Source organism: Pelobates fuscus, chromosome 5 (assembly GCF_036172605.1).
Source record: "Pelobates fuscus isolate aPelFus1 chromosome 5, aPelFus1.pri, whole genome shotgun sequence".
In the NCBI taxonomy this organism is placed as follows: domain Eukaryota; kingdom Metazoa; phylum Chordata; class Amphibia; order Anura; family Pelobatidae; genus Pelobates; species Pelobates fuscus.
In genome coordinates, this window is record NC_086321.1 from 68,470,305 (window position 1) to 68,496,800 (window position 26,496).

Consider the following 26,496-nt stretch of genomic DNA (forward strand, 5'->3'; position numbering starts at 1 on the left):
AGCCTGCCCAATTTTCTAAATAATTTCATTAGTCCCTGGCCTTATCTTATAGTTAGGATAGCCTTATGCCTATCCCACACATGCTTAAACTCCTTTACTGTGTTAACCTCTACCACTTCAGATGGAAGGCTATTCCATGCATCCACTACCCTCTCAGTAAAGTAATACTTCCTGGTATTATTTTTAAACCTTTGTCCCTCTAATTTAAGATTATATCCTCTTGTTGTGGTAGTTTCTCTTCTTTTAAATATAGTCTCCTCCTTTACTGTGTTGATTCCCTTTATGTATTTAAATGTTTCTATGATATCCCCCCTGTCTCGTCTTTCCTCCAAGCTATACATGTTAAGATCCTTTAACCTTTCCTAGTAAGTTTTATCCTGCAATCCATGAACCAGTTTAGTAGCCCTTCTCTGAACTCTCTCTAAGGTATCAATATCCTTCTGAAGATACGGTCTCCAGTAGTGCGTACAATACTCCAAGTGAGGTCTCACTAGTGTTCTGAACAATGGCATGAGCACTTCCCTCTTTCTACTGCTAATACCTCTTCCTATACAACCAAGCATTCTGCTAGCATTTCCTGCTGCTCGGTTACATTGTCTGCCTACCTTTAAGTCATCAGAAATAATCACCACGAAATCCCTTTCCTCAGATGTTGAGGTTTGGACTCTATCAAATATTCTGTACTCTGCCCTTAGGTTTTTACATCCAAGATGCATTATCTTGCACTTATCCACATTAAATGTCAGTTGCCACAACTCTGACCATTTTTCTAATTTACCTAAATCATTAGCCATTTGGCTTATCCCTCCTGGAACATCAACCCTGTTGCATATCTTAGTATCATCAGCAAAAAGACATACCTTACCATCAAGACCTTCTGCAATATCACTAATAAAAATGTTAAAGAGAATGGGTCCAAGTACAGATCCCTGAGGTACCCCACTGGTGACAAGCCCAAGCTTCGAATATACTCCATTGACTACAACCCTCTGTTGCCTGTCACTCAGCCACTGCCTCACCCATTCAACAATATTGGAATCCAAACTTAAAGATTGCAGTTTATTGATAAGCCTTTTATGTGCAACAGTGTCAAAAGCCTTACTGAAATCTAGGTAAGCAATGTCTACTGCACCACCCTGATCTATAATTTTAGTTACCAAATCAAAAAAATCAATAAGATTAGTTTGGCATGATCTCCCTGAAGTAAACCCATGTTGTCTCTGATCTTGAAATCCATGTGTTTTTAGATGTTCAACAATCCTATCCTTTAACATGGTTTCCATCACTTTCCCCACTACTGAAGTAAGGCTTACTGGCCTATAGTTGCCCGACTCCTCCCTATTAACTTTCTTGTGAATGGGCACAACATTCGCCAACTTCCAATCTTCTGGGACTACTCCTGTTATCAATGATTGGTTAAATAAATCTGTTAATGGTTTTGCTAGTACACCACTAAGCTCTTTTAATAGCTTTGGGTGTATTCCATCAGGTCCCATTGACTTATTTGTCTTTACTTTTGACAGTTGAAATAGAACCTCTTCCTCTGTAAACTCACGTGTAATAAATAACTCATTTATCCTTTTTCTTAACTGAGGTCCCTCTCCTTCATTTTCATCTGTAAATACCGAACAAAAATATTCATTGAGGCAGTCAGCTAGACCTTTATCATCTTCTACATACCTTCCTTCTTTTGTTTTTAATCTAACTAATCCTTGTTTTACTTTTCTTTTCTCATTTATGTATCTAAAAAAAGTTTTGTCCCCATTTTTTACTGACTGTGCTATTTTCTCTTCTGTGTGTGATTTGAAAGCTCTTATAACTTGCTTAGCCTCTTCTGTCGTTCTGAGTGTTATGCACAGGCAGAACTTCAGAGAATGACAGTGTGGAAGCAACCTGCCGTATATCATTGGCAAAAACACTAAAAACTTCCTTAACCTCTGAAACCTCATTGCAAGCCAAGTCATTTGTCCCTAGATGGACAAGTACATCCAATTCCCTTTCCTGCTTTGCTCGCTTAACAATATTACAGATACGTCTCCTGTCTCTGTGAGCAGTAGCTCCAGGAAGACACCTCACAAGACCACCATTGTCCATCTCCACACCTCTTATGATGGAATCCCCCAACAACAACTGCTTTCTATTAGGCCTCACCATAGTCTCCAAGCCTCTCTCCACAACATCACTAGCCTCAGTGCCTCTCTCCACAACACCACTAGCCTCAGTGCCTCTCTGCACAACACCACTAGCCTCAGTGCCTCTCTGCACAACACCACTAGCCTCAGTGCCTCTCTCCACAACACCACTAGCCTCAGTGCCTCTCTCCACAACACCACTAGCCTCAGTGCCTCTCTCCACAACACCACTAGCCTCAGTGCCTCTCTCCACAACACCACTAGCCTCAGTGCCTCTCTGCACAACACCACTAGCCTCAGTGCCTCTCTGCACAACACCACTAGCCGCAGTGCCTCTCTCCACAACACCACTTGCCTCAGTGCCTTTCTCCACAACACCACTAGCCTCAGTGCTTCTCTCCACAACACCACTAGCCTCAGTGCCTCTCTCCACAACACCACTAGCCTCAGTGCCTCTCTGCACAACACCACTAGCCTCAGTGCCTCTCTCCACAACACCACTAGCCTCAGTGCCTCTCTCCACAACACCACTAGCCTCCGTGCATCTCTCAACAACACCACTAGCCTCCGTGCATCTCTCCACAACATCACTAGCCTCAGTGCCTCTCTGCACAACACCACTAGCCTCAGTGCCTCTCTGCACAACACCACTAGCCGCAGTGCCTATCTCCACAACACCACTTGCCTCAGTGCCTTTCTCCACAACACCACTAGCCTCAGTGCTTCTCTCCACAACACCACTAGCCTCAGTGCCTCTCTCCACAACACCACTAGCCTCAGTGCCTGTCTCCATAACACCATTACACTCTGAAAGTGCAGAAAATTAATTATGTAGAGCAACAGACTGTGCAATATGCCTTTTATCCACAACTCTAAGTCTACCAGATCCTACAGTGATCCATCTGCCATTCCTATTATGTCTCTGCGGCAGTGGGTTTGCAGCAGGTCCAGCCTGAGTTTGTTTACCAGATAATTTACAAATCTCAGACTTTAAAAATACAATCTCCTGCCGCAAGATAGAGAACTGTCTACAGATTAGACAACAACCAAACTTCCAAAAAGTGGAACGTGAAACAAATGCATAGCAAATATAACATTGAACTAACTCTGCTTTTCCAATGAGGTGAATAATTTAAATCAAACAAATCTTAACTTTTTATTTATCCTCCTGAATACCTCAGATTACCTCCAGGTTATCTCCAGAATATCTCCAACCACACACACTTAGAAGCAACACTCTCCAGAATATCTCCAACCACACACTTAGAAGCAACACTCTCCAGAATATCTCCAACCACACACACTTAGAAGCAACACTCTCCAGAATATCTCCAACCACACACTTAGAAGCAACACTCTCCAGAATATCTCCAACCACACACACTTAGAAGCAACACTTAGATGAAGCAACCAAGCTATATTAGCCAAGCTAATGACAACAACCCTTATATACTCCTAAAATCACCACCCACTAGGAATGTTTAACACCTGGGTAGGCCTCTGCTTATTTGCAAACAATAGCTAATTTAAACAGCAATCAATAGCAGGTAGCTAACTAATCAAATCAAATGCCTTATAATTACCAACAGGAAATCAAACCTTGTGCAATCAGTAACCTTTTCCTACAGATGAATCTTACCTGTAACAGTAAAAAAGAAAACTCTTAGCACAAATCTTAGACAGTTGAAGCTTCTGTAAAACTCTCCAGAATATCTCCAACCACACACACTTAGAAGCAACACTTAGATGAAGCAAACATTCTTGTTAATTATCAAAATTTCAGATGGCTTTCAGATTAGAGAAACACTTCAAGCACCATAGCCACTACAGCCTGCTTTAAGAACAATTTGTCAACTTAGCTTGGATACATTAGGCACCTATTATCACCTTCTCTCTAGCCAGAGGCTCTGTGAATTTAGCTCATATAATATTTAGCTAATATACTGAGGAGCACTAACTGATGATTTGGCAGTGCAGGACTTAGTTCACTGGTTGAAAGGACACAAGTGAGACTCTTAGCCATGAGGCATCCATGAACTGCATGGGTTAGCTCAGGGGAGCCAACGGAAACTTAACATTTTGTTTTTTCTAAGAAAGTGCATTTTATCAGTTAACAAATATTTTAACTCTTAAAGTAAATACACACTCTGTGTGTATTTGTCTGTCTATCCATCCATCCGTCTGTCTGTCTGTCCGTCCATTGATCCATCTACACACATTTAAATTTATTTATGACTTGTTTTATTTCTATTTATAATTCGTTCAGGTGTAAAAATGTATGCACATTTGAGATACCTATTGTTTCTGTGTATCATATTGTTACTTCATATCCATTAACATGACTATTTTAGCAGTAACCAATGTTACATTTTCTATACCATGTATACCATATTAAAGCTTGGTTTCTATTTTCATAGTCTGAAGGCAAATAATTAACTTTCTATATAATTTTTAATTACATGAAAGACTGCACAAATGCATGGTGGGAGATAAGGACAATTTAATGAGTTATTCAAATGAATTCCTCAGGCCTCGACAGCAGTGTGTTTTTTGAACCTGGTTACATGAACTTACATGAGAATAACTGAGCTCCCGATTGAAACATTTATGGCTTACATGACTAGATCTGGATAATGTGCATGACAAATTAAGGCACGGGGCTGGCTTTGGGGTTCAAGATTGAAATAATTATTTATGGTTAGTGTTGTCGAACGGCGAACGCGAACTTCCGCGAATGTTCGCGAACCGGCGAACCGCGCGAACCGCCATTGACTTCAATGGGCAGGCAAATTTTAAAACCAACAGGGACTCTTTCTGGCCACAAAAGTGATGGAAAAGTTGTTTCAAGGGGACTAACACCTGGACTGTGGCATGCCGGAGGGGGATCCATGGCAAAACTCCCATGGAAAATTGCACAGTTGATGCAGAGTCTGCTTTTAATCCATAAAGGGCAGAAATCACCTAACATTGACACCTGTCCTCAAAGCCCCTGATACACACTGACACAGAGCAGAATAGAGACTGTTCCCCGTCCTCAGAGACCATGATACACACTGACACAGAGCAGAATAGAGACTGTTACCCCTACATAGGGTCACTTGGCAGATATGGCGGGGTCGTGGGAGGGGGAGGATGACTTTCACCTCTTCCCCTGTTACATTCCCGTTGTGCTGTGACATCACCCTTATACGCTGTGTAAAGCATACTATTTAATTTGATCAGCATGGCCACTTGAGTTTTTATAGTTTTCACGCTGCTTGTAGTTTATATATGGTTCACAAAAAATCAAACAAACGATAAAGTAAACATGTAAGGATTCAGAATATTCTTTCAAACCCTTACACATTGTGTGTACGTATTTTTTGTCTTAAGTTTGTGGCTTTAAATAGTTTTATGTTGTTTCTATGATGTGCATAACATGTTCTTGTAAATGTTTGTTAAATTTTTCCTGGAATTGTAATTTTTGAATCTGAATAAAGATAGTCAAATCCCTGATACACACTGACACAGAGCAGAATAGGGACTGTTCCCCCTACATAGGGTCACTTGGCAGATATGGATTGACACCTATCCTAATGATCCCTGATACACACTGACACAGAGCAGAATAGAGACTGTTCCCCCTACATAGGGTCACTTGGCAGATATGGATTGACACCTGTCCTCAAAACCCCTGATACACACTGACACAGAGCAGAATAGGGACTGTTCCCCCTACATAGGGTCACTTGGCAGATATGGATTGACACCTGTCCTCAAAACCCCTGATACACACTGACACAGAGCAGAATAGGGACTGTTCCTCCTACATAGGGTCACTTGGCAGATATGGATTGACACCTGTCCTCAAAACCCCTGATACACACTGACACAGAGCAGAATAGGGACTGTTCCCCCTACATAGGGTCACTTGGCAGATATGGATTGACACCTGTCCTCAAAACCCCTGATACACACTGACACAGAGCAGAATAGAGACTGTTCCCTGTCCACAGAGACGATGATACACACTGACACAGAGCAGAATAGAGACTGTTCCCCGTCCACAGAGACCATGATACACACTGACACAGAGCAGAATAGAGACTGTTCCCCGTCCACAGAGACCATGATACACACTGACACAGAGCAGAATAGGGACTGTTCCCCCTACATAGGGTCACTTGGCAGGTATGGATTGACACCTGTCCTCAAAGCCCCTGATACACACTGACACAGAGCAGAATAGAGACTGTTCCCTGTCCACTGTGGCGAAACCAACCTCGCCACTGGGCCCTCGAGAAGCCTGTTTGCTAGCCTCCTACCTGCTGACTATGGCCCCTGGGTTATTTGGGGCATATTGTACTTTATATTGCTGCTACTGGCCCTTTAAAATCAGCGATGGACATATTGGGACTACTGTCCCTTTAAGACTGTGGAGCATATTCCAGTATACTGCCTTTAATATTACATATGTATTTATGTGTTGAGTTTAACCTGGGATATGTATGCAGCATTCATCTGATTGTTCGGTAGAATCACTCCATTCATTATATTGAGTGAAACTACCGAACAACCAGACCACCCAGGAATAATGTGTCTCCAATTACAGTTTGCAACAATGTTGCAAACGGGTAATTGGCAATCAGTGTAATGTATTCTTTGTCCTCTGGGTGGCCGCCATTCGGGAAACAAACACGTGGCAGCGGCCATCTTAAACTACCGAACAGCGGTGTTTTGCCGTCGAGTGTCTGGAACTAAAATCGTACACTTGACTAGGCAAACACCGCTGAGACCTCCATACTTCCAGAAATTCGTATAGAAACTACCGAATGACCCGCCGTTCGGTAGAAAGAACCCCACAAACAAGGGAATTCATTCAAACCCTCTCCAGGCTCTATAACACAGGCAATTCGTCTGTTTTCATTCCCTTGTTTGTGACCGACCGCAGGGCCAAAATGCATGGAACTGTTTTCGGATACTTTACCCATGCGGTCGGTCAAATCTTTGGAACCCCATATCTCCCGAACCGTTCATCCGAATGACTTGAATTTTGAATATGTTGTCCCCCTGAATAAGGGCTATCCAGCGATGCTGGATTTAAAGGTGTACCCCCTGGTTTTGGGGTACATCCAGAACTTGGCTGGAAAAGTGTACCGGATAATTGGGTTTAATGTTATCTGAGGGGAGGGGATGTGTGGGCTGAACCATGTATGTGATTGGTTATTTTATGCCTCCCCCTGGGTGTGGCCTGTATGTGTATTATTGTAATAAAAGCCAGGCTGGATGAGACAGTCCAGAGTTCCTGTTTTACCCTCAAAGTGAAGTGTTGTCTCATTATTGGGGGAAGGATTTATTGTATGCTGTTCCAGTTTGACTGCTAGGAGTACAAGCCTATTCGTATGGTTCCTATTTAATGGTCTACAGCATTCATATGCTTGGGAGAATTTAAAAGGTTTCTCAGGATTTGGTGATTGTGGTGTCTGCCAGAGTGCTTGGAGTCCTCAGGAAGCACTAGGAGCATCCATTAACGGAGGTACTCAGTCGGGGTGCCAGTGGATCCGTTACATTGGTGGCAGCGGTGGGATGGCGTCCTAGTGTGAGGTAAAGCAGCTCGGAGACACAGTTCGTTTAGATTACAAAGGGAGGGCAACGCTAGTACCCGTACAGCGTCCCTATCCACAAAAGAAGCAACTGCAGCAGGGCAAGCATGGCGCCCAGTTACAGTCAAGAGAGGTTTGACGCTGTGTTGAAAATGATGCTGGCTTTCTTTGGACCAGAACCCCCGGAGGAGAAATACATACAGAGCATAAGGAAAGCAGCGGCAGCGTATCTGCAGGGTCTAGCAGATTTAGACAAAAAGAGAGCTGAAGGGGTCGTCCTTCCTCCCCAGCGGCAGTCTACGGTTCAGGGAGAGGAACCTGTTATCCCCTCTCCCCAGCGGCTGAAGGTGTGTAAGGGAGAGGAGTTTGTTACCCCCTCTCCCCAGCGGCAGCTTAGCACACCAAGGGGAGACAGTAAGCCCCACACCAGCGCAGATGGGGCCGTGGTCTCTGCGCCCGAGTTACAGGGGGCAGAGGTAGTGGGTCCTACCCCCCAGCAGCAGCGTGATTTATTGGGAATTGGGAGCCCAGTCTCCACTCCCCAGCGGCAGTGTGATTTGTTGGGAATTGGGAGCCCAGTCTCCATTCCCCAGCGGCAGGCTGAGTTACAGGGGGCAGAGGTAGTTGGTCCTACCCCCCAGCAGCAGAGTGATATGCCGGGAAGGCAGTGTGAAGTGCAGGGAGAGGAGAGCAGCGTCCTCCCTCCCCGGCGGCAGGCTGAGTTACAGGGGGCAGAGGTAGTTGGTCCTACCCCCCAGCAGCAGCGTGATTTTTTGGGAATAGAGAGCCCAGTCTCCGTTCCCCAGCAGCAGGACACTGCATTGGGAGGAGAGACAGTCGGTCTCCCTCCACAAAGATTGGAAGTATGCCTGGGAGAGGAGATTGTTACCTCCTCTCCCCAGCGGCAGACTGTTCTAATGGGATAGGAGCTGGCTACCACCTCTCCCCAGCGGCAGCTTAATGTACCAGGGGGAGACTGTAAGCCCCACAACTGTGCAGATGGGACTGTGGTCTCTGCACCTACAGCACAGGGTGTAAGGACAGTCAGTCCTGTCCCCCAGCAACAAGGCTGCTTAGCCAAAGGGGAGACAGTCGGTCTCCCCCACCAACAGCAGAGCTGCGCAGCTAAAGGGGAGACAGTCGGTCACCAGCAACCAGGCTCCAACCAGACTACTCCCGTGGTAGTGCTGGCATCAGGGCAGAGTACCGCTGGTCTCTTCCCACTCAGCAACCCACCAAAACGGCCTACCAGTCCCCCACACAGCCGTGGTGAGGCACCTGGACAAGTTTTTCCCTTACTCAGGTGTAGTAACCATTTATTGTGGGTGGGCTGTACTGCTGTTTCTGTTTTGTGGGTGGGCTGCTGGACTAACAAGGGCACTGACCGGCAAGAGGTCAGGTACCCTGTTAGTCTGTTTGGAAAAGGGGAGAAGTGTGGCGAAACCAACCTCGCCACTGGGCCCTGGAGAAGCCTGTTTGCTAGCCTCCTACCTGCTGACTATGGCCCCTGGGTTATTTGGGGCATATTGTACTTTATATTGCTGCTACTGGCCCTTTAAAATCAGCGATGGACATATTGGGACTTTTGGGACTACTGTCCCTTTAAGACTGTGGAGCATATTCCAGTATACTGCCTTTAATATTACATATGTATTTATGTGTTGAGTTTAACCTGGGATATGTATGCAGCATTCATCTGATTGTTCGGTAGAATCACTCCATTCATTATATTGAGTGAAACTACCGAACAACCAGACCACCCAGGAATAAGTGTGTCTCCAATTACAGTTTGCAACAATGTTGCAAACGGGTAATTGGCAATCAGTGTAATGTATTCTTTGTCCTCTGGGTGGCCACCATTCGGGAAACAAACACGTGGCGGCGGCCATCTTAAACTACCGAACAGCGGTGTTTTGCCGTCGAGTGTCTGGAACTAAAATCGGACACTTGACTAGGCAAACACCGCTGAGACCTCCATACTTCCAGAAATTCGTATAGAAACTACCGAATGACCCGCCGTTCGGTAGAAAGAACCCCACAAACAAGGGAATTCATTCAAACCCTCTCCAGGCTCTATAACACAGGCAATTCGTCTGTTTTCATTCCCTTGTTTGTGACCGACCGCAGGGCCAAAATGCATGGAACTGTTTTCGGATACTTTACCCATGCGGTCGGTCAAATCTTTGGAACCCCATATCTCCCGAACCGTTCATCCGAATGACTTGAATTTTGAATATGTTCTCCCCCTGAATAAGGGCTACCCAGCGATGCTGGATTTAAAGGTGTACCCCCTGGTTTTGGGGTACATCCAGAACTTGGCTGGAAAAGTGTACCGGATAATTGGGTTTAATGTTATCTGAGGGGAGGGGATGTGTGGGCTGAACCATGTATGTGATTGGTTATTTTATGCCTCCCCCTGGGTGTGGCCTGTATGTGTATTATTGTAATAAAAGCCAGGCTGGATGAGACAGTCCAGAGTTCCTGTTTTACCCTCAAAGTGAAGTGTCGTCTCATTATTGGGGGAAGGATTTATTGTATGCTGTTCCAGTTTGACTGCTAGGAGTACAAGCCTATTCGTATGGTTCCTATTCAATGGTCTACAGCATTCATATGCTTGGGAGAATTTAAAAGGTTTCTCGGATTCGGTGATTGTGGTGTCTGCCAGAGTGCTTGGAGTCCTCAGGAAGCACTAGGAGCATCCATTAACGGAGGTACTCAGTCGGGGTGCCAGTGGATCCGTTACATCCACAGAGTCCATGATACACACTGACACAGAGCAGAATAGAGACTGTTCCCCGTCCACATAGACCATGATACACACTGACACAGAGCAGAATAGGGACTGTTCCCCCTACATAGGGTCACTTGGCAGGTATGGATTGACACCTGTCCTCAAAGCCCCTGATACACACTGACACAGAGCAGAATAGAGACTGTTCCCTGTCCACAGAGTCCATGATACACACTGACACAGAGCAGAATAGAGACTGTTCCCTGTCCACAGAGTCCATGATACACACTGACACAGAGCAGAATAGAGACTGTTCCCCGTCCACAGAGACCATGATACACACTGACACAGAGCAGAACAGAGACTGTTCACCGTCCACAGAGACCATGATACACACTGACACAGAGCAGAATAGAGACTGTTCCCCGTCCACAGAGACCATGATACACACTGACACAGAGCAGAATAGGGACTGTTCCCCCTACATAGGGTCACTTGGCAGGTATGGATTGACACCTGTCCTCAAAGCCCCTGATACACACTGACACAGAGCAGAATAGAGACTGTTCCCCGTCCACAGAGACCATGATACACACTGACACAGAGCAGAATAGAGACTGTTCCCTGTCCACAGAGTCCATGATACACACTGACACAGAGCAGAATAGAGACTGTTCCCCGTCCACAGAGACCATGATACACACTGACACAGAGCAGAATAGAGACTGTTCCCCGTCCACAGAGACCATGATACACACTGACACAGAGCAGAATAGAGACTGTTCCCCGTCCACAGAGACCATGATACACACTGACACAGAGCAGAATAGGGACTGTTACCCCTACATAGGGTCAATTGGCAGGTATGGATTGACACCTGTCCTCAAAGCCCATGATACACACTGGGGGGAGCTACTGTCCTCCCCAACCCCTGCGCGGTGGGTGGGGGCCATAAATCACAATGGGGGGACCTACTGTCCTCCCCCCCTCGGCCCCCACCCCTGCGCGGTGGGTGGGGGCCATAAATCACAATGGGGGGGCCTACTTTCCTCCCCCCCGGCCCCCATCCCTGCGCGGTGGGTGGGGGGCATAAATCACAATGGGACGGACCTACTGATAGGAGTGGAGTATTGTTCATATCAGTTTAATACCTTCCGCGTCTCCTATCAGTGGACGTGTATATGGCAGCCATTTTAGGAACCGCACACCTGGGACCCGAGCAAGGTCACCTCGTTCAAGCTGCTCTGGTTCCTTGATGAGCCAGCTGCCCGTGAGTTAACATGTCCCGTGGAGTAGCACTCTGTCCTGTAAAGCCTCACCACAAAAAAATTAAATAAATAACAGCACTTGGAGTGGTGAGTTTAGTAAATGTTCATATCAGTTTAATACCTTCCGCGTCTCCTATCAGTGGACGTGTATATGGCAGCCATTTTAGGAACCGCACACCTGGGACCCGAGCAAGGTCACCTCTTTCAACAGGCGACATGATTTGGCCCTGTAAAACTATCCTGGATATTCTCTACAATTTCTATGGATATGGGATTGATTTATGTAACAGGGAGATGGAAGAAGATGCTTGGTCGGTCCTCTTACTTGAAATTTGGGGCACTGCGCGGGCAAGCTAATGTGCCACCAGATAGGAGTGGTGAGTTTAGTATTGTTCATATCAGTTTAATACCTTCCGCGTCTCCTATCAGAGGACATGTATATGGCACCCATTTTAGGAACCGCACACCTGGGACCCGAGCAAGGTCACCTCTTTCAACAGGCGACATGATTTGGCCCTGTAAAACTATCCTGGATATTCTCTACAATTTCTATGGATATGGCATTGATTTATGTAACAGGGAGATGGAAGAAGATGCTTGGTCGGTCCTCTTACTTGAAATTTGGTTCACTGCGCGGGCAAGCTAATGTGCCACCAGATAGGAGTGGTGAGTTTAGTATTGTTCTGATCAGTTTAATACCTTCCGCGTCTCCTATCAGTGGACGTGTAAATGGCAGAGATTTTTAATTGTTGAATCACCTCCCCTTTTTAGGCCAAGGTGGGAAGATGCTTAGACCACTGGTATATTGGTGCCATCTTGGAGGATTTTTTTTTTGTTTGGTTTTTGAAGCCACAGTGCTGCACCAGTGGGCCTAAAAATTAGGCATGTACACATGCCTGAAAAATTTGGTATTGTTGCAGGCGCTGCTGTAGCAGCGGCCAGAAAAATTGATGTTTGTTTCACAGGCAGAAAGTGCCCTAAAACATGGCGGCTTGAACCCTAGTTGGTGGCGGATAAGTCACGCAAGTCAAACGTCATTCAGAGCTAAAATACAGCAGCGTGTGGACCATTTTTAGCCCAAGGCAGCTCATCTCATCAGGCCTTTTTTAATCGAATGTATCGCCCAGTGTCAGTCCCTTCGGGATCCATCCCTCATTCATCTTAATAAAGGTGAGGTAATCTAGACTTTTTTGACCTAGGCGACTTCTCTTCTCAGTGACAATACCTCCTGCTGCACTGAAGGTCCTTTCTGACAGGACACTTGAAGCGGGGCAGGCCAGAAGTTCTATCGCAAATTGGGATAGCTCAGGCCACAGGTCAAGCCTGCACACCCAGTAGTCAAGGGGTTCATCGCTCCTCAGAGTGTCGATATCTGCAGTTAAGGCGAGGTAGTCTGCTACCTGTCGGTCGAGTCGCTCTCTGAGGGTGGATCCCGAAGGGCTGTGGCGATGCATAGGACTTAAAAAGGTCCGCATGTCCTCCATCAACAACACGTCTTTAAAGCGTCCTGTCCTTGCCGGCGTGGTCATGGGAGGAGGAGGAGGAGGATGACTTCCACCTCTCCCCCTGTTAGATTCCCGTTGTGCTGTGACATCACCCTTATACGCTGTGTAAAGCATACTTTTAATTTATTTTGCAAATGCTGCATCCTTTCCGACTTGTTGTAATTCGGTAACATTTCCGCCACTTTCTGCTTATACCGGGGGTCTAGTAGCGTGGACACCCAGTACAGGTCGTTCTCCTTCAGCCTTTTTATACGAGGGTGCCTCAACAGGCAGGACAGCATGAAAGACCCCATTTGCACAAGGTTGGATGCCGAGCTACTCATTTCCCGTTCCTCCTCCTCACTGATGTCATTGAAGGTATGTTCTTCCCCCCAGCCACGTACAACACCACGGGTACCAGATAGGTGACAACGAGCACCCTGGGATGCCTGTTGTGTTTGGTCTTGCTCCTCCTCCTCCTCCTCAAAGCTACAATCCTCCACTTCCTCACAATCCTCTTCCAGCGTTGCCGCAGGTCCAGCAAGCGATGCTGATAAGGCTGTTTCTGGTGGTGATGGTGACCACAACTCTTCCTCTTCCTCTTCACGCTCATCTACAGCCTGATCCAGCACTCTTTGCAGGGCACGCTCCAGGAAGAAAACAAATGGTATGATGTCGCTGATGGTGCCTTCGTTGCGACTGACTAGGTTTGTCACCTCCTCAAAAGGACGCATGAGCCTACAGGCATTGCGCATGAGCGTCCAGTATCGTGGCAAAAAAATTCCCAGCTCCCCAGAGGCTGTCCTAGCACCCCGGTCATACAAATATTCATTAACAGCTTTTTCTTGTTGGAGCAGGCAGTCGAACATTAGGAGTGTTGAATTCCAACGTGTAGGGCTGTCGCAAATCAAGCGCCTCACTGGCATGTTGTTTCGCCGCTGGATATCGGCAAAGTGAGCCATCGCCGTGTAGGAACGCCTGAAATGGCCACACACCTTCCTGGCCTGCTTCAGGACGTCCTGTAAGCCTGTGTACTTATGCACAAAGCGTTGTACGATCAGATTACACACATGTGCCATGCACGGCACATGTGTCAACTTGCCCAACTTCAATGCCGCTATCAAATTTTTTTCGTTGTCACACACCACTTTGCCGATATCCAGTTGCTGCGGAGTCAGCCACTTTTCCACCTGTGCGTTCAGGGCGGACAGGAGTGCTTGTCCGGTGTGACTCTCTGCTTTCAAGCAAGTCAAACCCAAGACGGCGTGACACTGCCGTATCCGGGATGTGGAATAGTACCTGGGGAGCTGGGGGGGTGCCGTTGATGTGGAGCAAGACGCAGCAGCACAAGAGGACTCAGCCGAGGAGGTTATGGAAGAGGATGGAGTAGGAGGAGTAGAGGAGGTGGCAGCAGGACTGCCTGCAATTCGTGGCGGTGTCACCAACTCCTCTGCAATGCCACGCATTCCTTGCTTGTCAGCCGTCAGCAGGTTTACCCAATGCGCAGTGTAGGTGATATACCTGCCCTGACCATGCTTTGCAGACCAGGTATCAGTGGTCAGATGGACCCTTGCCCCAACACTGTGTGCCAGACATGCCATGACTTCCTTTTGCACAATCGAGTACAAGTTGGGGATTGCCTTTTGTGAAAAGAAATTCCGGCCGGGTACCTTCCACTGCGGTGTCCCAATAGCTACAAATTTTTTGAACGCCTCAGACTCAACCAGATTGTATGGTAAAAGCTGGCGGGCTAATAGTTCAGACAAGCCAGCTGTCAGACGCTGGGCAAGGGGGTGACTTGGTGACATTGGCTTCTTACGCTCAAACATGTCCTTGACAGACACATGACTGTGGGCAGATGAGCGGGAACTGCTCAAGGCGGGAGACGGAGTGGCGGATGGTTGAGAGGGGGCAAGAAGGACAGCAGTGGTTGACGTGGCTGAAGATGTTAGACCAGGAGGAGGATGGCGACTTAGAGTAGGCGTGCTGCTTGTACTCATGTGTTGATCCCATAGGCGTTTGTGATGTGAGATCATGTGCCGATGCAAAGCAGTTGTACCTAGGTGGGTGTTGGACCTCCCACGACTCAGTTTCCTTTGGCACAGGTTGCAAATGGCATCGCTGTTGTCCGAGGCAGACACACAAAAAAAATGCCACACTGCTGAGCTCTGCAATGACGGCATTCTGGTGGTGGACACAGCATGCGTTGATTAACGTGCTGTCGGGCTGACCCCGGGTGCCGATGCATGCTGTCTGACTGTGCCACTAGCTCCTTGCGACGACCCCCCCCTGCTTCCAACTCGTCTCCTCCTCCTCTCTGTCTCCCCATCTGAACTTTCGCCCTGTTCTTCTTCTTGCCGAGCGGGCACCCACGTGACATCCATGGACGCATCGTCATCATCAACCGCTTCACTTGTATCTGACAACTCAGAAAAGGAAGCAGCAGCGGGTACAACATCATCATCATCACACCATACCTCCATGTGTTTAATGCTGCCTGCCTGAGACATATCCCTGTTATCTACATCCTCTAGCAATAATGGTTGCGCATCACTCATTTCTTCAAACGGGTGTGTGAATAACTCCTCTGACATACCAAGTAAAGCGGCTGTGGTGCTAGTTTTGGTGGTGGCGGCAGGCGAGTGAGTGGTATCTTGAGAGGTGCCTGAAGCTAAGCTGGAGGAGGATGGTGCGTCAAGGTTCCGAGCGGAGGCTGTACAAGATTGGGTGTCCCGTGTTAGCCAGTCAACTATGTCCTCAGAACTTTTCAAGTTCAGGGTACGTGGCTTCTGAAAACTGGGCATTATTCTAGGGCAAAAGGGAATCACAGCACCACGACCACGACGGCCCCTGCGGGGTGGCCTGCCTCTGCCTGTCATTTTTTGGGGGGATTAATGGTACTATGCGTGCAAGCTACTGTGAGACCAGATATGATTGGCAATGTGAACTGTAACAGTTCTGCAGAGCACACACTGTAGGCCTGACACACCCGCTTGAAGACAAGTAACTGCTATTCAATCTATAACAGTGGAAAAAAAATGTTGTTTTTAAAAGCACGCTATAGAGACACCAGATATGATTGGCAACTGTCAAAGCACGCTGGCACAGGTCTGCAGAGCACACGCTGAAGGAAGGACTGACAGAGCCGCTTGAAGGACACTGACTGGCTGCTATTAGCTTACACTAGAAACCTTTTTTCTTTGTAAAAGCACGCTATAGAGACACCAGATATGATTGGTAATGTGCACTGGAACAGTTCTGGAGAGCACACGCTGAAGGAAGGACTGACAGAGCCGCTTGAAGGACACTGACTGGCTGCTATTAGCTTACACTAGAAACCTTTTTTCTTTGTAAAAGCACGCTATAGAGACACCAGATATGATTGGCAATGTGCACTTGAACAGTTCTGCAGAGCACACACTGTAGGCCTGACACACCCGCTTGAAGACAAGTAACTGTTATTCAATCTATAACAGTGAAAAAAAAATTGTGTTTATAAAAGCACGCTATAGAGACACTGGAACAGTTCTGGAGAGCACACGCTGAAGGAAGGACTGACAGAGCCGCTTGATGGACACTGACTGGCTGCTATTAGCTTACACTAGAAACCTTTTTTCTTAGTAAAAGCACGCTATAGAGACACCAGATATGATTGGCAACTGTCAAAGCACGCTGGCACAGGTCTGCAGAGCACACGCTGAAGGAAGGACTGACAGAGCCGCTTGAAGGACACTGACTGGCTGCTGTTAGCTTACACTAGAAACCTTTTTTCTTTGTAAAAGCACGCTATAGAGACACCAGATATGATTGGCAATGTGCACTTGAACAGTTCTGCAGAGCACACACTGTAGGCCTGACACACCCGCTTGAAGACAAGTAACTGCTATTCAATCTATAACAGTGAAAAAAAAAATTTGTTTTTAAAAGCACGCTATAGAGACACCAGATATGATTGGCAATGTGCACTGGAACAGTTCTGGAGAGCACACGCTAAAGGAAGGACTGACAGAGCCGCTTGATGGACACTGACTGGCTGCTATTAGCTTACACTAGAAACCTTTTTTCTTAGTAAAAGCACGCTATAGAGACACCAGATATGAGTGGCAACTGTCAAAGTACGCTGGCACAGGTCTGCAGAGCACACGCTGAAGGAAGGCCTGACAGAGCCGCTTGAAGGACACTGACTGGCTGCTATTAGCTTACACTGGAAACTTTTTTTCTTTGTAAAAGCACGCTATAGAGACACCAGATATGAGTGGCAACTGTCAAAGTACGCTGGCAGGATTGTGCAGGGCACACGCTGAAGGAAGGCCTGACAGAGCCGCTTGAAGGACACTGACTGGCTGCTATTAGCTTACACTGGAAACCTTTTTTCTTTGTAAAAGCACGCTAAAGAGACACCAGATATGATTGGCAACTGTCAAAGCACGCTGGCACAGGTCTGCAGCCTGATGTTATAGCCCTAAAAAGGGTTTTTTGGGGTGCTGTCCTTACAGCAGAGATCAGATGAGTCCTTCAGGATTGTAGTGGACACTGAATACCCTAGCCTAGCTATCAATTTCCCTATCTAATCAGCAGCAGCTAAACTTTCCCTCCTCTCACTAAGCATGCAGCTTCAGAATGAATCGAAATGGATGCTGGGAGGGAGGTTGGAGGGTGTGGAAGGGAGGGAGTGCTGCTGATTGGCTGGAATGTGTCTGCTGACCGAGAGGCACAGGGTCAAAGTTTGCCCAATGATGACGAATAGGGGGTGGATCGAACTGCGCATGTGTCCGCCCGCCGCGGCGAACGCGAACACGCTAAGTTCGCCGGGAACTGTTCGCCGGCGGACAGTTCGGTACATCACTACTCACTAGGTATGGAGCTTCAGACCAGCCCCAGTTTTATAGGCATATAGTGGTAAAATCCCTACCAATTGATTTAGGTGTCTTAAAATTTGGTAAATACAACCTCAGATGAACAACAACATATGGCATATTGCACAGTGCCATGATTTATTTAACAAAAATAAAGCAAAAATGAAAAAGTCATGTGTGAAAAACTAAGTACACCATTAGTGCTTCTATAGAAATTAAGAGGCTAAGTAGCAGACAGGTTCTGCTAATCAATTGCCCCTGATTGATCATCAGCAAGTGTAACCACCTCTATCAGAGCAGTTCACTGGTCTGGAGTATCCAGGTATTTGTTAACACAATGCCAACAATGCCAAGGAGTAAATACATCAAATGATCTTAAAAAGCAATTGTTGCAGCCCATCAAACTGGGAAGGGTTATAAGGCCATTTCCAAACAATTTCAAGTCCATCATTGTACTGTGAGAAAGATTATTCAAAAGTGGAAAACATTCAAGAGAGTTTCCAATCTTCCCAGAATGTTCCAGCAAATTCACCCCAAGGTTAGACCGTGCAATGCTCAGAGAAATTGCAAAAAAAAAAGACAATAGTTGCATCTCAGACAGTACAGGCCTCAGTTAGCATGCTAGATGTTAAAGTTCATGACAGTACAATTAGAAAAAGACTGAACAAGTATGGTTTGTTTGGAAGGTTTGCCAAGAGAAAGCCTCATCTTTATAAAATGAACATGGCAGCACGGCTTAGGACAAATTTATTGGAACAATGTCCTTTCTACGGACGAGATAAAAACACAGTATATCAGCACAAGCACCTCATACCAACTGTCAAGCACGGGGGTGGAGCAGTAGTGTAACTTTCAGTCATTGAGTCAACCATGAACTCTTCTGTGTACCATGGTATTCTAGAATCAAATGTGAGGCCTCTGTCAGACAGTTGAAGCATGCAACAGGATAATGATCCCAAGCACACCAGCAAATCTGCAACATAATGACTGAAAAAAAAGAATCACGGTATTGCAATGGCCAAGTCAAAGTCCAGACCTCAATCCGATTGAAATGCTGTGGTCGGCCCTTAGAAGAGCTGTGCATAAACAGCTGTGCCAACAAACCTCAATGAACCGAAGCAACGATGTTAAGAAGAGTGGGCCAAAACTCCTCCACAATGCTAACATACTGATTAAACCATACAGAAATCGATTACTTCAAGTTATTGCTGCTAAAAGTGGTCCTACAAGCTATTGAATCATACGGTGTACTTCGTTTTTCACAAATGGCTTCTGCATTTTGGCTTAATGTTGTTAAATAAATCATGACATGGTGTAATATATCATGTGTTGTATTTACCTAATTTTAAAACCTGATAAGGCACAGATTATTGTTAATATTTCCTGATTTGTAAAACCATAGAATTCAAAGAGGGTGTACTTAATTTTTCCCATGACTGTATATGTATATACATACTCACACACACACACATACCTAGGGTGCACAGAATGCAAACAAGAAGGTGGAAAAAGAAGAGTATTTTACTTCAAGTTTGTTTAGTCACTCATAAGAGTCATTTTCATTTGGAAAAGTAGAAACCTCTATATTTCAAAGGATTTAAACAGCAGTATAAAACATATTGCCACAATTAGATCATATCACTCATAAATTACATGTGCAAGTGAAAGACCAAATAACAGAAATCATCTGTTATAAATAAGACTGCATAGAATGTAATTTTACACTTTCTAACTTGAAAATGAATAATTTGTTTATTTCTGTAAACCCATCATTTTTACTGATTGTAAACTAAATTCTATGAATACTAGTAGAGTACTGTGTACACATTTTGTAATGCATTTCAAAAAGAAAAAAACAATAATGTTTGACATTAAAATGATGGAAAAACAGGTTTATTTTATTTGTTTATTATTTTTTTATTACCAAGAATCCGATCAGTATTCCAATATAACTTGTCTGTAAGCATCATAAACCGGAAGGAACAAGAATAGTTCCCACGCATTTCTAGTTTGTTTTGGAACTCTTTGGATCTCTTTTTGCAAATCACTGTCTTACTAAGCTCTGCTTCCATTTGTTTTCTAAATCATTTTTAATCATTTCGAAGTCATTATGTTTCTGAAAATGAGGATTAGGTTGGAATAACCATTTGTATATTCTTACCAAGTCCTTGCTTCATTTCTATTGTAAACATATAGCTTAAAAATAATTCTCATTGTCGTTGAAAAAAATAAGAAGTAACATTTTATCTTGATTTAATAATTTGCTATTGTTATTGATCAACTTATTTATATTTAATGAGTTATTACTTATTTCACATTTTCCTGTGTCCTTTCCTAGTTTTTTTTTCATCAATGGTACATATCTTATTAGAGATTGCTCTAGTCTACACATATACTGTTTTGAGGTTCGTTAAAAAAGTCTTACATCTTTATGAGGAGATGCTGATTGGCCAAGGCTGTGTTTGACTTGTGCTGGCTCTGGCCCTGATCTGCCTCCTTGACAGTCTCAGTAAATCCTATGGGGAAGCATTGTGATTTGCTCAGACCAACACTTCTGATGATGTCAGCAGACACAGGCAGTTTCAGTGTCAGACCGGGGCAGAGCCAGCATCTTTGGACTTGAATACAAGTAAGGTTTTACTATATTTAGTGAGGCTAAGGGGAGCCAGGGGGGCTAGATTGTGGTTTTAACACTATAGGGTCAGAAATACAAGTTTGTGTTCCTGACCCTATAGTATTCCTTTAATTGCTAAATTTATTAGGATAATGTGTTGATCACTCTCTAGATTTCCTGTATACCCAGATGAAAAGAAACCATACATTTAGCAATTTAGGAACAAAGAAAAAAAATATCATTATGACAGACACTTGGTAGTAATGGAGCCAAACAACTATTTCAGTATGATATGTTTGATCATCCTTTATGACATGTCCAGCAGTGGTTTCCATAACTCGCATGTCTGTGTATGGACTTTTAACCCCCAAGTATTCAGTAGTTTTAGTTGCTGGTCTTTTTCTTCACTCCATTGAATCTGAAGGTCTCCTTTGTCTCCATGTTTCCTTTTCTTGGTTTACATGTCTCTTTTGATCAGTAATTCTATAGATTAGTTAACTCTCTGTTTTCTCAGTGCAATGGTCTCTAACCACACAAAAAAAAAACAAGAACATGTGTCTCTTTTTAGCCCATTTGTTCTTGTGTCTTAGGTCTCTTAGACTCAGTCCCTAGATCTCTTCCATTGTTTTATCCATATGTTTTCAATTGTATTTCTGATTAAATATATTGGACATGTGCTCCTAGAACTTTAGAATGTGAATGGTCTAGCCAATGTACAGTAGACCACATGAACATGATTGTAGACTGGAAGAACGGTTAATATTGTATATAACACATTTAAAACAGAACCCTTAAACTCTCCCCCTTTTATTTGGATCTGACTCTATAGATCTTGGTATTAACATAGTGAAGCATCTCTAGGGTTTACATAGGACGGTTCGGAATAGACAAAATTGGCTCAGATAATACTTAGAGCCAGTGGGTTGAGGAGGGGTCATATAAGTGACTCTAATAATATAAACTGGAGTCTCTAGCTTTTGTATTTGGATCACCACGAAAAATTGTAGTGTATAGCATAAAGCACTACCTTATATTCCAAGGCTGGTAGCTGCTAAACTATTTGTTTTAATTGATTCAATTGCATATATTTGATATTTTTGATTTTTTTTGGCATGCAAATAATCAAATGAGTTGGTATATGAGCTGCAAGTCATGCCCATTTAATAAAAAAGTCACCTTGTTGTCGCCACATCTTGTTCCATCTGCTGCAGCATCAAGTTTTGATCGGCAAGAATGATCTACTAAGCACCACAATGTCTGGCACACGTTCTGAAAGAGAAGAGTGAGTTAATAAGTGTTTATAATTATTATGAGCAATCATATATAACAGATAAACAGAGTCCAAATTAGCTAACGAACTTAATATAGAAAAATATAGGGTATACAAACATATACATGAGACATATCAATTACATCTGCAGGATACTAGTAGAGATAAATTCTTCTAGTGCCGTGACAATTCCTCATTCCTTCATCTCAGCATATGCTATGGCATCATATCACTGTGGTGAATAAAGCAATAGAGGCAAGTAAAAACCATACTCACCTCTGGTGCATATCTGTGTTGGGATGAATTCATAATCCTTTGATGCCTCAGGTGCACTCATGCACACTGAAAGGTATCTCAGGTACGCGACAGAGAGATTCTTTACGTGTGCACATGCCGTCAAGATTTTCTCTCGAGGTGCTGGACGTGAGCATGAAATCTATATTTTTATAGCTGTTTTTAGATATAATTTAACTATAGGATAATTAAATGAAGGTGACAATATTGACAGCATACAAAGAATATGCAGTTTATGTTCTTTGATCATCTTCAATTCCTTCACTTGTTAATAATTTCATACCAGACACAACATTCATAAAGAGGGACAATATTCTGGGGAATATGGCTCTAGAAGCAGCCAGGGGCTGTGAATTTAGATGACTGCATTATCTACCAACAGCCAATTACATAAAATGAGCAACTAATTTTGAGATACACCATAGTAATTCATATGTGTCAACTATCTTCTATCCACACAAAACATAAAGGGAAGAGCATAATTGGGCTAACCAAGGAGAGCATAATTATGTGGGTCCCAAAGAAGGACATTTGATAGGTATGTGAATTATCATAAGTGAAAGAATAGAATAGCTTGAGGAAACAACAACATCAAAAAAGTTCCAATGTAATGTAAGTGTACCTATAAACAAGGAGAGATGGGAGTAAGGTTCCGTCACTACTGGTAAGGAAATAGATTGATAACCAAAGCTCCAAAGAAAAGAAAATGCATAAACCCTCAAGGATAACAGGAAAATGGCCATTATTTAAATTACACATCACAGCTAGGACATGTAAGGGAGCATAAGATCAATGTTGATGCGTTTCATGCCTTTATTGGCACGTCATCAGACAAAGGTACAGTTGTAATCAAAATTATTCAACCCCCATTGAAAATTAGGTTTATTGTTGAAATTTACACTTTCATCTGTTAGTTACACTTACAATTTATATTTCTCTAAAACATAGAATATTAGATTATATATTATTCCTCTGCCGGAAAACTAAAACAACATTTATAGTTAACCACAACTTCACTTTAATCTTCTTTTTTTTGTTTATCACTGTCAGGAAAATGGTGTTCAGAGATTCACCCTTTGAGATAAAGAGCATGTCATTTGAGGTAGATGCAATAATGATAACCATCTCAACATTTCCCTGAGCCCCTTTCAGCAGGCATATTACTGTAACACATGGCAAAAGAAATTTAATTATACCCTGGAGACTGTTACTACAGTATAAGCATCAAAGAGGAATCCAGTAATAGATCAAAATAACCATCTCAGTTCAAAAATGTTGCAGTTACTACAGCTCGTTCATAAGGTCACACTATGTGAAAGCAAGAACTATCTCCTATTAACTGACTTTGTTAGCAGGAAGATGTAAATAGTGTTAGTCAAATAAAGAATATAATCCTAGGCACGTTGTCACTGTAGGGATCCACAGTGAATTGATACATTAAGAAAATCTCTATAACGCAAAGGAGATTTCCTGCCAAACTAAAATAATTTACTTATACATATCTTTGTTATGTTACTCGCACCAAAGGCATAATTAAGTCACAAATACTGCCAATGTCGTAACTTTAGGGGCTCAATCAGTTGGTACTCCATTTACTTGACTTACATTAATGTTGTTAATGAAAGGCTGGTTTCAAAAGGGGAAAGAATAAGAAACTAAACTTTGAAAAAAAGAAAAGAAAAAAGAAACGCGTACTCATTAACTTATTGACTGGTGATTAGCAGTCAGTGCAACATTCCAGGTGATAGGAGATAAGATAAGGAGATAAGTTTAAAGGAAGAGAGCTATATATGTGTCTAAGCATGTATTGGTGGTATTGGACTAATACTATTGCAAAGAAAAACAGTGGAAAGAGGAAATAGAAGGGAGATGAGTACTGAGCTTTAAGAGATTCCAACTGAAACATACTGTAAAGTGGAGCTGATGAGATACAAGGAGATGTTGATGGAGCAGTCAGAGAGGTAAGAAAGAAAAAGGGGGGGCCATTAAAAAATGTAAATGCCAACTTCTTAAACACAAATCAACACTTTCAACAAATCACAAATTAACAAATTTGAATTCCCAATATATAAACATAAAAAAGAACCATTCTGCCCATCTAGCCAGCCCAATTCTCTAAATATTTTCATTAGTCCCTGGCCTTATCTTATAGCTTGGATAACCGTATGCCTATCCATCCCATGCTTACACTTCCTTACTGTGTTAACTTCAACCACTTCAGCTGGAAGGCTATACCATGCATCCACTACCCTCTCACTAAAGTAATACTTTCTGATACTATTTTTAAATCTTTGCCCCTCTACGTTAATTTTATATTCTCTTGTTGTGGTAGTTATTCTTCTTTTAAATATACTCTCCTCCTTTACTGTGTTGTTTCACTTTATGTATTTTAATGCTTCTATCATATTTCTCCTGTATCATCTTTCCTACATGCTATACATGTTACGATCCTTTAATCTTTCCTGGTAAATTTTACCCTCCAATCCATGAACAAGTTTGGGAGCCCTTCTCTGAACTCGCTCCAAAGTATCAATATCCTTCTGTATATACGGTCTCCAGTACTGCGTACAATACTCCAAGTGAGGTCTCACCAGTGTTCTGTAGTGTACTGCGAATACCTCCCCCTATACAACCAAGCATTCTGCTAGCATTTCCTGTTGCTCTATTATATTGTCTGCATACCTTTAAGTCATCTAAAATAATTACCTATAAATCCACGTCCTCAGATGTTGAGGTTAGGACGGTGTCAAATATTCTTTACAATGCCCTTTTTACACCCAAGGTGCATTATCTTGCACTTATTAACGTTAAATGTCAGTTGCCACAGCTCTGACCATTTTTCTAGTTTACATAAATCATTTGCCATTTGGTTTATCTCTCCTGGGACATCAACCCTGTTGTAAATCTTAATATCATCAACAAAAAGATATAGCTTACCATCAAGACCTTCTGCAATATTATCAATAAAATATATTGAAGAAAACAGGTCCAAGTACAGATCCCTGAGGTACCCCACTGGTAACAAGACCTTGCTTCAAATATACACCATTGACTGCAACCCTCTTTTTCCTTTTACTCATCCATGCCTAACCCATTCAACAATATTGTATTCCAAACTCATTGCAGTTAATTGATAAGTCTTGTATGTGCGACAGTGTCAAACGTTTTACTGAAAACTAGGTAAGCAATGTCTACTGCACCACCCTGATCTATTATTCTAGTTACACAATCACAAAATATCCCTAAGATTAGTTTTGCATGATCTCCCTGAAGTTAACCCATTTTGTCTCTGATCTTGAAATTCCTGTAATTTTAGTTGTTCAACAATCCTATCCTTTAACATAGTTTATTTTACTTTCCCCACTTCTGAAGTAAGGCTTGCTTATCTATAGTTGCCTGACTCCTCCCTACTACCTTTCTTGTGAATTGGCACAACATTTGCTAATTTCCAATCTTCCTAGACTACTCCCATTAACAATGATTAGTTAAATAAATTTGTTTTGCGAGTACACAGTTCTTCTTTTAATAACTTTGTCTGTATCCCATCAGGCCCTGTCGACTTGTCTCTAACTTAGACAGCTGAAATAGAACATCTTCCTCTGTGAACTCACATGTAACAAATGACTCTCTTTTTTTTTCCTAACTGAGGTCCCTTTCCTTAATTTTCATCTATAAATACTAAACAAAAATATTAATTGAGGCAGTCAGCTAGACCTTTATCCTCTTCTACATACCTTCCTTCTTTTGTTTTTAGTCCAATTAATCCTTATTTTCTTTTTCTTTTCTCATGTATGTATCTAAAAATGTTGTATCCCCCTTTTTACTGACTGTGCTATTTTCTCTTCTGTGTGTGATTTGGAAGCTCTTATAACTTGCTTTGCCTCTTTCTGCCTAATCTTATAGATTCGTCTATCTTCCTCACTCTAGTTTTTTAGTTATTATATTGCCCACTTCTGCACAGTATTACAGTGGTTTCTTCACTTTTTTGCTCTAAATGACAAGTGTAATGCAATTTTGAATTGCAACTTTGAAATAATCCCATTTCTCCTGGACTCTATTTAGATCGCTCCAGTCTGATAATGACTACATTACGCATATTCTAATTTTAAAAAGCCCTTTTTTTCTAAAATCTAAAACTTTTGTTTTTGTGTGGTGCAAAACATCACTGTTATTATATTAAACCACACCGACTGGTGATTACTGGGTCCTAAACTTTCACCTACAGCAGTATCTGATACCAAATCTCCATTTGTTAATACTAGTAT

The 26,496-nt window shown here is 43.3% G+C and overlaps 1 protein-coding gene across 1 annotated transcript in view; it reads right to left on the bottom strand.

Annotated features, from left to right (window-relative positions):
• The window catches only part of ADAMTS12 (ADAM metallopeptidase with thrombospondin type 1 motif 12), a 544,067-nt gene that overhangs the window by 191,873 nt on the left and 325,698 nt on the right, over positions 1–26,496 (bottom strand). Inside the window, exon 10 of the mRNA XM_063453964.1 lies at positions 21,844–21,936. Coding sequence (XP_063310034.1) covers positions 21,844–21,936 — 93 coding nt within the window. The remainder of the gene's footprint in view (positions 1–21,843; positions 21,937–26,496) is intronic.